Consider the following 14,071-nt stretch of genomic DNA (forward strand, 5'->3'; position numbering starts at 1 on the left):
TATAATACCAGTACAGTAAGGTCTGCATTGGTTGCTCACTTGTTTCTGGGCACAATTCAGAGTGCAGGTTCTTGCCTTCAAAGCTCTAAATGGCTTGGGGCCAAAGTACTCGAAGGACCACCTCTTTCCATATCCAGCCTGTCCGTTGAGATCTGTCTCACAAGCCCTGATGGTCTGCCCCCACCTTTAAAGGTGTGGTGGGTGGCAACCAGAGATGAGTCTCTTTCAGTCGTGACCCTTGTTTATGGAATGCTCTCCCCCTTGAGGCTCCTATGTTGCTCTTTTAGATGCCTGGGCTTTTAGTTAAGGGGTTAATTTTTTAAAACTATCTTAATCTATCAACTCTTAAGCTGTCTATGGCCTGTTTTTATGCTATGCTTAGTTTTTTCCTAATGCCAGATTTTAATTGGTAACTTTTAATGCTTTTGTGTTTTTGTTTTTATTTCATAAGATGTTTTTGGCAAGTTCCTGCACAAGCACCCTAATTTTTTTCTAAATAAATGTGTTAATGCACCAATTATCAAAGTTAATGTTACACATGCCTTGGATAACTTATTGCCTTGTGTTTATACTCTGTGTATCCTACCCTGTCTAATGTTTGAATTACTTTATATCTTATTCTGAAAAAGTTTGTCCAGATTTATTGTCGAAGGCTTTCACGGCCGGAGAACGATGGTTGTTGGGGGTTTTCCGGGCTGTCTTGCCGTGGTCTTGGCATTGTAGTTCCTGACGTTTCGCCAGCAGCTGTGGCTGGCATCTTCAGAGGTGTAGCACCAAAAGTCTTTTGGTGCTACACCTCTGAAGATGCCAGCCACAGCTGCTGGCGAAACGTCAGGAACTACAATGCCAAGACCACGGCAAGACAGCCCGGAAAACCCCCAACAACCATTTGTCCAGATTGTTCAGTATAATATAATCCCTAGAGATGCAATGAAAAGGTCACAACAACCCCAGAGATAATTGTTTGATATGGCTTTCTCCCTACCTGTCTTTTGTGGTGGCCATTGTAGTCTTCCCATAGGATGGAACTTAAATCCTCATTAATGACAGTATGCTGGGGGATATTTATATGATGGGAGATGTATTGTCTGAAATGATCAGGTTAAAGGTTAAAACAAGAATCTTGAATTGGGCCCAGAAGCAAACTAGTAGCCAGTACCAGCGTCTCAAAATAAGTGTAATATGGGTATGCTGATTCTCACCTGTGCAGCTAGTGCAGAATGCTGTGATGATTTTTTAAGTTTCCCTCATGTCTAAAGGGAAGTCCTGCATAGAGTGCATTACAGTAATCTAATCCAGAAGTCACTGAAGCCTGAATAAGTGTTTAGGTCTCAGTCTTCCAGTAGAGGGCACAGCTGGTGTATTGCTGAATCTGATGAAAGCACTCCAAGCCACAGTAACAGTGTAAGAATACCCCCAAGCCTCAACCCAAGACTTAATGCCACAAAATGCAAGAGGCATTTCCCTTACTGTTCTACTGAAGCCCCCACTGTCTTGAGCATTTGCATTTGGACTGAGTTGGGGTTAAATCATCCTCATCCATTCCATCTCTAATCTCAGATTTTCATGCAAAGATGCCATCACCTTGCTTGGATATGGTGAAAACAGAAATGGAGATTTGTCACCAGTATGCTGATGACACAGCGTCTATTCACCATTAGTCATTGTCTCTGATTTATGCGGCTTCCTCTTTCTTTTTGGATACCTTGACATTGAGCTGACTTTCTGTTGGTAAGGGTTTTCGTAAGACACTTGGATGTCACCCATTCATGAGAATGCTTGAGACTAGGGACTGCACATGAGCATGGAAATCCTCTTAAGGAAGAAGTGACTCACTGAACTTGATTACTCCATTAGACTTAGGGTCCTGGCAGGACATCTAGTGCTTGAGTTTCTTTGGGTTGTGCTTATTATCTTTTCCTCCTCTGTTGTCAGGTACTACTGCTTTCAGTGAGCCCATAATCTGCCCCAGTTGCTCTAGCGACCATGTGGTCATCCTACCATCCGAGAGGCGCTCTAGCACACCACTGCCCCCTCCAGAATGTCTTGGTGAAAGCCAGCAGGAGGCAACTTCAGGGAAGTTCTATATTGGTGAAGAGAACTCTGAGATCGGAACCAGCTCAAGCACCCATACTCAAGAGCTGAGTGGTGACCATGGCAGTGCTGTGCATTCCAGTTCCCGCAGCTCTGATGGCAGCAAGAGAGATTTGGGCCACTGCTCTTCTCTTAGCCAAACGGACACCAATGGTGGGAGCCTGATGGGGAGCTATCGCTATGGGGCCTCTCAGAGGACTACCCCTTCTCAGCTTTCCTTGAGCTCGGAGTATGAGGAGCACTGGAACATCAGCCCCCGTGAGTAGCTTTTTGCAATTACAGCTGAAGTGGTCTGTGAGGCAGTGGGGAGAGCTAAAATGGAATCATGTATATAATATACACCAGGGAAACATTAGAGAAATAGCATACTCTGCCCAGGGACACACAACGCACTTCTGTAATCCTGCTTCTGACTACCAAGCCTACTTTTTCTGTAAAGGGAACATTGTTTTGTGAGAGCTGTAAAGCAAGAGTACCACCAGCTGATGATTAAGGGAATTGTATAATTATTACTTTTAAGCACCTGTTTATATATTTCATTTGTATCTCGCCATTCTCCCCAAAGGTGATCTAGGGTGGTTTATATTATATTATTCTCCTGTCTTCCATTTTATTCTCATCATAACCCTGTGAGGAACGTTAGGCTGCATGAGTGTGACTGGCTCAAGGTCACCCAGCAAGCTTCCATATCAGAGCGGGGATTTGAACCTGGTTCTCCCAAATCCTAGTCGGATGCTCTTAAGTGTAAAAGCCTATTAAAGGAGTTAATATAGTGGCTGCATGTGCATTGATGGTGCCAAAAGGAGGTAACAGCAACTGAAAGAATCCTGCTTTAGCTCAGTCCTGTGTAAAAAGGAGACATACTTGAGTATTTGCAGCCTCTTGGAAGAATTCTTCAACCTGTGTTTGTTGCATATTCCTCACATTACTACTACTATGTAGAAATAACTGTGGCCTGCACAGGCCCATCAACAGTGGCCGTGAAAATTCTGGTATTATGTTCGGTGTCCATCTTCTGCTTAGATTGTAAACTGGAAATATTAAACACTGTTTCAGATCTCAGCCCTTCGATGAGTTGAGACTGGCCTACATGGTTCTTCATATTCACAACTATTCTGAGGCAGGTTGGGCTGAGATGTAACCAACCCGAACTCAACCAGTAAACTTGACATGGAGATTTTGGAACTGGGTCTTGCTCTGAGATGCAAACCGTTGCACCACTGCAGCCTAGATGCTGCTGTACTGAGACCTCTCTAAGACGGCCACCTCCTAGTTACCTTTTGTCTACCAGCTAGGTGTGCTGCACAGGGAGTTCCAGATTCCCTCAGGAACAGCTGATACATTATTTTTCTACACACACCAAAAAAATACATAATGGCACAAATCTATCATATTGACAACCAGAGCCAGGTCTAGCTACCATTCTGTTTATCACTGTGAGAAACTGAGTTTTCTGTCACACGTGTGGAAAAGCTGGAACTATTAGAAGAATAAATTGATTACATTTTTGTCTCCTGCTGATCTGTAGCCTAGGAGGACAAGGGAAAAGAAAGTGAGAGGGAAAAAATGAAGCATGGGGGATGAAGGAAGAAAAAAGGGGCAACAGATGGCGTGGCAAAGACACCAGTGAAATGAGAGTGATACAAAGAAAAGTGTCCACTAATAAGGAGTAAAAGCACATTGAGTAGAAAAATTGGGTGGCGTGTACTAGAGCAATGGTCTGCATCCTTTCCAGACCCAGGGGCCCACTTTGCTGCAAGCACCATGACATCAGAATCATGTGAAGGAAGAAGGGGGCAGCCCGGGGGGCGTGACTTCGCTGGTGTCGAGGCCCCAGGGCTGTGGGCAGCAGACCAACAGACAGGATCAGGAAACACAAGCACCAAGAAGTAAATCGTAGTGAGGAACAAGCCAAGGGGCAGAGCCACACGGGATCCTCTCTACTATTGAATGACCTTGTCATGCCATCTGCTGTTCCTCTCATTGTGAAGCAGGATGTGAAGCAGGAACTGTGCTTCTTCCAAATGGAGTGGAGTAGTTGAGACCCCACATCCCATGCGAGAGCCCTGACACCTAAGTTTGAAGACTCTTGCCATAGAATGCAAGAAGACAAGGGTTAAAAATGTAACAGATGCTTTCCACGGCTTATATAGCAGTGCAGTCCCCTTGAGTGAATGTATAGAAGTGATCCTCAGAGTGACTTGAGTTCTGTACTTAAATCACTTCTACAAAAGGGAGAATGTTGTGTTAATCTATGAACTTTTGAAAGTAAGATTTTTTTGTCCTTTTTCTTAGTCCAGATGTAGAAGAGTTAACTTGTCGTGAGGCTCTTTATTTTAGCCATAAAAATGGGGAGACCTACAAGACTTGTGTGGTAGTATCTTGTTTTTCCTGCCCCACGATTTCCTCTTTCCCTTCTCTGAAAGACCCCATAGCCTCTCCCCCTTTCCTGTTTCCTTCTCTCAACCCTACCCACCAGCCAACCTATCTCTATCCCTCCCACAATTGCCCAGTTACATGGTTATAGCTATCGAATGAAGCCCAGTCACATGGCAGGGCATGGGCAAAGACTTGCAGGGAGGCACCTCACATTCCCCTGTATCCCCTTCCCCAAATTATTTCTCCTTTCCCTTGTCCTGGCAACCTCCATATCCTCACCTTTCACTGCTTCTCCTTCGCACCTATCAACCAACTTACCTTTTATTTGTCCACCCCATTTTAAACTATATTTATTATTGATTTACTTTATTATATCCTGCCTTACTCCCCAGTGGAGGCCCGAAGCATCTTACATTGTTCTCCATTTTATCCTCAAACCTGGGTCTCCTAGTCCAAAATTCTAACCACTACACCATACTGGCTTTTGTGAGGTAGCTGCTGTTGAAGAGTAGCAAGCAGGTGCGCCTGAGTGAGTTGTGCAAGTCAGGTGATAGCAAGTCATCTGGTGGTGTTATCAGGCCTGACCTCTTGAGTCCTCACTCAAAGGTCAAAACAGTCCTGGAAAAAGCCCCTCCCCCCCACCTTTTGACAAAAACCAAGGCTTGTCAATACTGTTCATGATTGTCTAGCAATGGCTCCTGAGGGCATCTGTTTCTTAAAGCTACAGGCATCCTCTTATAATTTAGAGTTTTTAAAACCGCCCCCCATGTGTATTTTTGTAGGTTGCAGATTTTTCTGCAAACCTAAGGCAGAATGATCTCTCATCTGTTCACAGCTCTAAACTCCAGATTTAAGGATCCTCAGATTTAGCCAAGATAAATGGTTTCAAATAGTATTTTGAGGTATCTCTGGCAGTCTCCGTTACTGAACTGCATGATATGTGATTGGATGAGCATATGAACATCCTGAGGCATTGCTTGGAAGGAAGAGTTCTGTTTGAGCTGTTCGGGCAGCAGCACTTTGACATCCTTCTGAATAATAGAGGCTCATGGTGACATTATTCCTTCTGGCCTTGTACAGCATTAGAAGGCAGGCACACTCCAGGGAGAATTCTGGTGTTAAAGCTGAAAGGGTCTTGGTCTAAATCTAACTTTGTATTAGTTCAAAGGATTTGTATTGGGAGGGATTCTAAGCCCTGCTTTAAGTTTCAGGTGTGACTGCAAGAGACTCTGGGCAGCTGGATTGACACCGATATATAGATGGTCAAGTTGCAGGCTGATGTCTGCTCCTCTTACTGCTCTAGCCATTCAGTGACTGTTACTTATCACCTTGTAGCCTCAAACAGTATGACCATGCGGGACTTCTGTTATGTGGACCATCGTCTCAAGCTGTATTTGGACATGGAAATCTTTGATAAGTCAGAAGAGTTCAAGTGTTACCTAAAGGTATGAAAAAAATCTCTCAGCATGATTCATATTGGATGAGACTATCTTATATACTAATAACCAAATGGCCCTGATCTGAGAGTCCTTAAATCTGAAGATTGGAGCCATGAACAGACAAGACAAAATTTCTTATACATCTAAAAAATGACCCAGGTTTGCAGAAAAATCTGAAATCTAAAAAATACATGGGTACAAACAAAAACCCCAAATGGAAAAGGATCACTGATAACTTTAACCAGATACTCAGGGGCTGTTGCCAGGCGGTTGTAACAATTTAGCTAGTTTTCCAGGCTTGATTTCTGTCAGTAAACAGCAGGGGGAGGGGGCAAGACCCTTTCCAGGACTAGGGCCAGAAGCAACCACTGGGTGACTTAATACTGCACGAATCACCCAGATCTGGCTGTTGCTACTGCTCAGCAGCAGCCTCCTCCCCACAAAAACTCCAGTGGAGTTAGTTTCGGAATAGGATTTGGGAGATGCAGGTTCAAATCACTGCTCTGCTTTGGAAGTTCACTGGGTGACTTTGATCCAGTCACACATTCACAGCCTAACTACCTCTCAAGGTTGTTGTAAGGATAATGTGGAAGCAAGGAGAATTATGTAAGTGGGTCCCTATTGTGGAGAAAAGCCGTATTTAAATGAAATAATTATACATTAAGATGGGAAGCAGATGAAGATGGAGGGCAGATGAAAGTTAAGTTGTGTAGTGTGTTTGAAAGAGAGAATGATGTAGGGAAGGATGAGGAGGGGAAGGGCATCAAGAAGAAAGTGAGATACCCCCCCCCCCCCCGCAAGTCCTTGCAGGTTCCCCACTGTGCTCAGCTGGCACCATGCAACTGGGTCATAACTGCCCACTTACAGTTATAAATTTTATTGAGATTAATTCGAAGCCTTGGAGAATTATAGTATTGTGTTAAGCAAGCCTACTGGAACTGTACTGAAAACTTTATTGCTCCTTTTATATGTTTTCTCTCTTATCTGAAAAAATAATAATAATATATTTTTTTTAAGAGAGAGAGGCTGCCCAGGGAGGGGAAAAGGAGAAAATGGGGGCAGACAAAGGTGGGTGGAAAGGAGAAAAGGAAGCAGGAAAAAAGGGAGAGGCTATAGAGAGCCAAGGAAGGGAAAGAGGACATGGTGGAGGGATGGGAAAATGAGATGCCCTCTGCAAGTCTTTGCAGGTCCCCCACCTGTATTGTTGACTTCTCATGGTGTGACGTAGGTGATGCTCTTAAAGTTTCAGTACTGGATAATTGCTTATGCTTTCCTCTGCTCTACCTAGGTGGCTGTAGTGAAGGATGGCCATCCTGGGGAGTTCCTTGCACTCCTAGTGGCTTCAGATGTCCAGCTCCATTTGTTGGAGGTCAAGGGAGAGATCAGGTGAAAAGTGTCCTTCTAGTGTGGCATTATTTGTGTTCAGTTTCTTGAGTTGACATTCCCTTGATCTGCTTAAAGCTTAAACTTAGGAAGCTACTTTAGTCACACCATTTGTCCACCTTGCCTGCTGTTTACTAGCAGTGGCTTTCCATGGGTTTGAGCAAAGATCTTTCCTAGCACCTATTACTTGGGACCTTGTGTTTGCAAAGAATGTGTTCCCCATTTGAGCTGTGGCCTCTCCCAACCTCTGCTCTTGATTCAAGAATGCTCTTGCCCTGTCTCAGTGCTAGTCTTTGCCAGACATAGTATCTTGTGTTCTCATCTCCCCTTGTATCCTGTTGAGTTATGCGGGTGTTTCTCTTATATGCACTGACTCGCATTTGGCTTGTCTGTGCTAGGGGGCAGCCATCCGATTGGCTGAAGAAGAGTGACTGCCACAGCCTCTCTGATATCTCTGCCTTGGAGGTAGGGCTGTGCCACCAGAGCTTGCATATTGAGTTTGTGAATCCATGTGCCTCCTACACTTTGCTGCTTCGCAATGAGAACCGCTGTAGAAGATTCCTGCAGTGCTTGACATGTAAGGAGGGGCATTGGGGCATCTAAATGTGTGAATGCTTCTGCAGGGGCGGTGTTGATGGGGATGCATGTGTTAGCAGATGTAAGGGGGAGCAGAGGGTTTGAGCTTTTATTCTGGTTCCCATGAAGTGGGAAGCAAAAAAAAAATAACTGATCAAGAATCTAGTGGGTGGCCCTGCTGTTAGTTTAGCCTTGAATCTATTTACCAAAAGGTAAGTATCACAGCATCATCCTACTTAGGCATGGAACTTTTCCTATTTTGATTTGCTTTACTGGCTTTCAGCCTTTGCTGAGATAAACTCTAGAAATGCCAATCTACTCTATACCTGATTTTATCCCTTGTGTCTTGGCTGCTGTGGGACTTTTGTAAGGAAGATCCTTCTCATTTGCACTGTACAGTGCAGTTCTTAGTAGCGTCTGCTTGCTAACAGTCCCTACACTGACAATATTACCTGGAAGCAGATGTGTATCAGTTACATAGTATTATCCCTCAATGCCCCATCCAGATCTCATGCAGGAATTGCCATCCAAGAACCGGAGAGAAATCCCAGAGGTTACTGTCGTAGAAATGAATCCGCATCATCCACTATGGTAAGAACTGAAACCGGTTGCTCTTTATACTGAGTATGATAGGTGCCCAGGAGGATAAAAGTTACAGTAGCTATGGGCACAATTAAGATATGAAGTTGCAAGTTCTAGCTATGCAGGAGAAAGGAACTGGATGGGAGCAGCAGCTGAAGATGAAATTGTCTTGCATTCTCACCCCAGTTATTTGTGTTTGTGTCTTAGGGTACTGCTTGACAAAGATCTAGCAAAAGAAGCTGGAGGTGGCTCAGCCAAGCCCTTTTTCTACCTCTTGGCATATCTCATCCAAGGTATGGGGCCTGTGGGTCTGCTTCTCATGCAGCTGCCTGTCTGTCCAGGTGCAACAAGAAATGGGGGTCTTGGTCTAAGTTCACCAATAGTCTCCACAATTCTCTCTCTTTTTAGGAGCATCTGCCTTTCCTGTGACATTGCTCAGCACCCATAGCAATCTCTTCTTGGTGGAAGAAGATCACCAGAGGCACCAAGTCCCAATCTCCTCTGGTGCAGAGGATGGTGATGAGAAGCTGCCGAAGAATAGCTTCCAGCTGAAAGAGAGTCAGCCAATCAGCAGCATCAGTGGTGTTATACTTTATCGCTTCTCCCCTTGTGACATGAAGCTGCAGCTTTATGATGAAGTAATTAATGGTGTAAAAAAAAAAATCCACTTAGGTTTTTGAACCCTTATGTGAGAGGGTGCTGGGAAAGTGCTTCTGGGGACAGCTTCAGAGCCTTTAGCTAAATCTTACGTTCTTGGACACCGCCAAGACCTGTCCCTGAATGAAACCACAATTCCAGATGGGCAGGGAGCATATCTAGGGAATCTTCAAGAGTATGGTGTCTAATGATCCCACAACTCCAATGCTGAGAACTGCAGTATGAGTAGAGTACAGAGTCTCACATTGTGCGCTCTGCTGTCTTCCTTTGCAGGTCCTAAAGGTGGAGAGTACTGGGAAAGGGTGCTGGGAAAGTGCTTCTGGGGACAGCTTCAGAGCCTTTAGCTAAATCTTACGTTCTTGGACACCGCCAAGACCTGTCCCTGAATGAAACCACAATTCCAGATGGGCAGGGAGCATATCTAGGGAATCTTCAAGAGTATGGTGTCTAATGATCCCACAACTCCAATGCTGAGAACTGCAGTATGAGTAGAGTACAGAGTCTCACATTGTGCGCTCTGCTGTCTTCCTTTGCAGGTCCTAAAGGTGGAGAGTACTTGGCACTTGCGCACAGAATGTCCAGATCTACTGGCTGAGCTGGTGGAGTGGCTGCGTGTTCCCTGGGAAGAAATGTTTTCAATTGCTCTCAACAAGACAGTGTTTGAGGTGCTGGAGTGAACGAGGGAGAATATAGAGGACTGTTATATTTCTCTCTGTTGAATTGGAAGGACACTTCTTGAGCTGCATCCTGAATTCTACTGTGATCTACTGTTTTAAACTTTGCCAGATTCCAGACAGCAGCAATGTTGCATAACTATGGGTGGCCAGCTTGCCTCCAATCTCATTGTTTTGGCAGCAGAGACTTGGCAAGTTTAATATTTGTGCTGTAAGGCCTTTCAGTGGCTTTGTAGGTGACTTCCTATTTGGCAGGAGGTGAGCTAACCAGTCTGCCCACAAACTATTTCTTGTTGCACTAAAAGACCAAAATGCCACCCTTGGGTCACTTCCTAAGCGACTTTCTGTGCACTTGTCACTTTCTGTTCAGTAGCAGTTGCTGGGGATCTTAGAACAGGTTGTGCCAACTAGCTAGACCAGTTCTGGATTGTGCATAGCACTGAATGTGCTGGCTTGGCTAAAGGGGGACTTGTGAATGCTTGGTGTTTTCAGGGCGGATCCACAAAACTGTTTCTGAACGTCCCTTTGTAATATGGAGAACTCACTGGCTAGACTGGTCAGGGACTGCATATATTGGCAAACCCATTGAAAGGGTTGCCTTTAACTATTGGAGCAAGGTGATCAAGAGTCTCTGGGTGCAGAGGTACTTCGGTATGGGTCACTGGAAGCCATAATCTGCCTGAGTTGGAAAAGTTTTAACTATGAGACTTTTAATTTTCAATAAAAGCGGTCATATTTATTAATTTCCTTAGTCTTGAGTGTGAAATTTTGTGGTTTCAACATGGTTGAAATTTTGTATTCAATTGCTGCTTCTCTTGTCTAACACTAAACATTTTCTACACAAGTCTTAATGTTTACATGGTGGTCTTAAAGTTGCAGTTGTCTGAGTTAGAGGTCAGAGGTAGGTGGACTGAGGCAAGGTTGCGGTTTTGTAGGTAGTGTTGAACCCAATGAAGCAGTAGTTTTCAGTAGTTGAGGCTCCTGTACTGATCCTCATGTCCCTCTCAGATTACCTAATCCAGACCCCTCTCTTCTGATTCCCTAGATTGCATCCAGGACACCTGATACAATGAGAGTTCTCTATTTCCAAAGGAAGTACACTTTCTTCAGTTTCTCTTCTCCAGTTTTGCAACTGGAAGCATCTTCCTGAAGTATAATTCTGCTGTAACTCTTTGCTTCATGTCTTTTCATACAGAAACACTGGTTAACTTTTCTTGTACTTAACTGCAAAGCTCCTAGCTTGTGCACACCTTTATTTAATATGGCCCTCGTATGTTTCTTCTTACTCTTGCAGGACTATTCCAGAAACCTATACCTTGAGTTTCTTTCTTATTCCTTTAAAAATATAGTTTAGAAGGCTTCCTAATCTTCCAAGGAGGCCTGTTCTAGTGAATTTTTCAGTAATTTAAACTCCCTTGACTCAATTTTAAATAGGAATATATTTCTGGTTAATTTTCTTTGTTGCAAAGTGATACTTAATGCCTTGTAAGTTCAAAGTAAGTTGCATTGATTTTAATGGGATTTACTCCCTATTAAGTGTTGAGATTTAGAGGTTTGGTCAAGCAACTTTGGGGTACTTTTTTGCTTAGAAAAGAACATAAAGAGCGGAACCAGATGAGAACCAGAGAGGGTCCCTCTGGTCCTGTCTGGTTTCCCATGATGGCCAGGCAGATGCTTCTAGTCAACCCACATGCATGGAATCAAGAAGCAGTATTCACATGCCACTTTTCCCCCAGCAGCTAGCAATCAGAAATATACTGTGTCTGGATGTTCTGTTTAGCTAAATGCCATCAAGTTGTAGCTGACTTATGGTGACCCTTGCTGAGAATTTCAAGGTAAGAGGCTAACAAAGTTGGTTTGCCATTGCCTGCCTTTACGTAGCAACCCTGGTCTTTGAAGACCTCCCATCCAATTACTAACAAAAACTGACCTTGCCTTTCTTCCAAGTCTTGCCCGGGCTATCCCAGTCAGGGCATTAATGGAGGGTAGGCTTATTATCTAATCCCCTTGTAGAAAAAAACACTTCACTTTGTGCTACACCACACTGTTGATAGTTTTGGGGCTATAAAACCTCCACATTTATTCCAAGCAGTTTCTCTGTCAATACAAGGACAGCAACTGGAGATAAGTTAATTGCTCTCAAGCATTCTCCATCCTGTTGATGGCTCTCATAACCCGCCCCCCAGTACTTAAGGCTTGATTTATCCTTCTAGCCAGCAGAGAACAAAGGGCCATCTCACACCCTACTGGGATTCTGACACCTAAAAAGTGGCAGACAACTAGGGATGCCAAATGCTAGATTATATCTGTTCCTGGGAATGAAAGAAAAGAACTATCCCACAGTAGGGAATGAAATAAAAGGACTATTCCACAGTAGGCAAACAGACGAAATGTCCTTATTTTAGAGTGGGGTAGGATGGTAACTTGGAGGAAGGAAGTCTACACACCTGGGCTCCAGCTTGATGGCTGCTCTCACCCTGTGGAGCTAACAAAGGGCAGATAGCCCAGACAAAGACTCAGGGTAATGATTGACTGATACAACACTAATTTTAAGAGTAAATAGCCTATCCTAGAATAACAACAGTCAAAATACATCTATGCATCTTTGTGACATTGGTCTGCAGAGTATGGGTGGACACTTCCTTTTTAATTTCTTTGAATGCCAGAAGTTCGTTATCTCTAACCACAAAAATGTCTGCTAAAACACTTTACTAAAAGGGCATTGGGGAAGGGAGATGAGTGGTCAACAGATCACCCTGGAAGTGCACAAGTGTGGAAGGTCCCTGTGCAGGCTAGTTGGGTTGAAAGCAGGAGATGCAGGCACCAGGTGGAGCCCATAAACAACAATGCAGACTGTGATGAACACAATTTAAAGAGAGGTTTCCACCTTGCAGCACTCAGAAGGCTGGAGGGGTTGGAGCTGACAGAGGCCTGAAATAAGAACTGGAATGGCAGGCTTCCCCCTTCCCTTTAATTGGCTGGTCAGAACCCACTTCAGGATGAGAGGGTTGCTGACAGGATTTAGCAGTTCAATTGGTGGTGGAGAGAGCCCTCAAGTCATAGCTGTTTTCATGGCCAGAGACTAACACAGGTGGTTTGCTGTTGCCTGCTTCTGCAACCCTGCGCTTTGTTGGAGGTGTCCCATCAGTTAGGAGTTGGAATTTGAAGTGTGTGTGTAAGTGTCTGATCGGGAAAATCTGACCCATACCCCTCAGAAGTGAGGTAAGGGCTGTCATTGCCCTACTGTAACAACCTCGTTTGAAGGAGAAGAATTTCCAGTATAAAACCTACTTAAACAGCCACAACAGAACTAGGTGTATGTTTTTGTCTCAAAAGTAATTAGGTAGTAGTGGAGACTCCCAGCCAAAGGAAAGGGTTAATTCTTAGCATCTAGAGGAAGGGGTTTGGCTCTGTGGAGGACCCCAGCACTGGTGTAAAAGGAAAAGTGTGTTGAACTACCGTCTGGCAACCTAAGTTTAAAAGGAGAACTCTGTGGAAAAACTTTGTTACTGTAACCCAAGAACTGATAAGAACTAAGAACACTGAAACTAAGTTGCAAGCAAACTGTTTTGCCTTTTACTTTTAAAAATTTCTGTTCTATATCAACACATTTTACCTCAGCCCTTTCATTCCCTGACTGCCTATATTCCATCCCTGCCTGTTCAATAAAGTTTGTTTCTTTTGAACATTATTCAACTTCTATTACTATTTCAGAAGAGGGCTGTTTTACCCCCTATGAAGCCCTGGGTTGATCTAAAAAGCCTAAAATATAACCACTTATCAGAGTTGGGACAAAAAAAAATTTAAACTATAAACAGCGACACACTACTTGAGGCTGCTCAGCTGCAGCGAGCAAATTTTGATTTTGCTGGGAAAATCTGCCTCACAGTGGGGGGAGTGAAGAGAGGGTCTATCATACAGAGAGTTTGCTGGCCTTCTTAGCAGGGAATACTCTTAATTGATCATCTGATGTAGTGTAGATATCCAGAGAGAAGCATGGAACCCCTTTGGGAGTCAAGTGGGCTTGGGAGAGAGGAGTGCCACCACATGAAGACCCAGTACAGCTGCTAAGTCTTGACCTCTTAGGGGTCCAAAAGCTGACACCTCTTTTAAAACCATCTATGGTAGTTGATATCTCCACATTTTGGGGGGCAGCAAATTCCATGTTTTCATTGAGTGAAGTACTTTTTTTTGTATGTCCACGGTCTATTGCTTACCAATTCATGAGGTAAATCAGAATTCTAATATTATAAGGGAAAAGTTCCCCCCCCAACACACAAATTAATC

The 14,071-nt window shown here is 44.0% G+C and overlaps 1 protein-coding gene across 5 annotated transcripts in view; it reads left to right on the forward strand.

The window, feature by feature from the left end:
- STK11IP (serine/threonine kinase 11 interacting protein) overlaps positions 1–10,531 on the forward strand; it is a 37,695-nt gene extending 27,164 nt beyond the window's left edge. For all 5 annotated transcript variants that reach the window (XM_054971809.1, XM_054971812.1, XM_054971808.1 and 2 more), the window contains exons 18-25: positions 1,936–2,352; positions 5,809–5,918; positions 7,201–7,298; positions 7,694–7,872; positions 8,378–8,462; positions 8,661–8,746; positions 8,862–9,091; positions 9,647–10,531. In XM_054971809.1, the coding sequence (XP_054827784.1) occupies positions 1,936–2,352; positions 5,809–5,918; positions 7,201–7,298; positions 7,694–7,872; positions 8,378–8,462; positions 8,661–8,746; positions 8,862–9,091; positions 9,647–9,787 (1,346 nt within the window). In that variant the 3' untranslated portion in view covers positions 9,788–10,531. The remainder of the gene's footprint in view (positions 1–1,935; positions 2,353–5,808; positions 5,919–7,200; positions 7,299–7,693; positions 7,873–8,377; positions 8,463–8,660; positions 8,747–8,861; positions 9,092–9,646) is intronic.
- The last annotated feature ends 3,540 nt before the right edge of the window (positions 10,532–14,071 follow it).

Source organism: Eublepharis macularius, chromosome 2, assembly GCF_028583425.1.
Source record: "Eublepharis macularius isolate TG4126 chromosome 2, MPM_Emac_v1.0, whole genome shotgun sequence".
In the NCBI taxonomy this organism is placed as follows: Eukaryota; Metazoa; Chordata; class Lepidosauria; order Squamata; family Eublepharidae; genus Eublepharis; species Eublepharis macularius.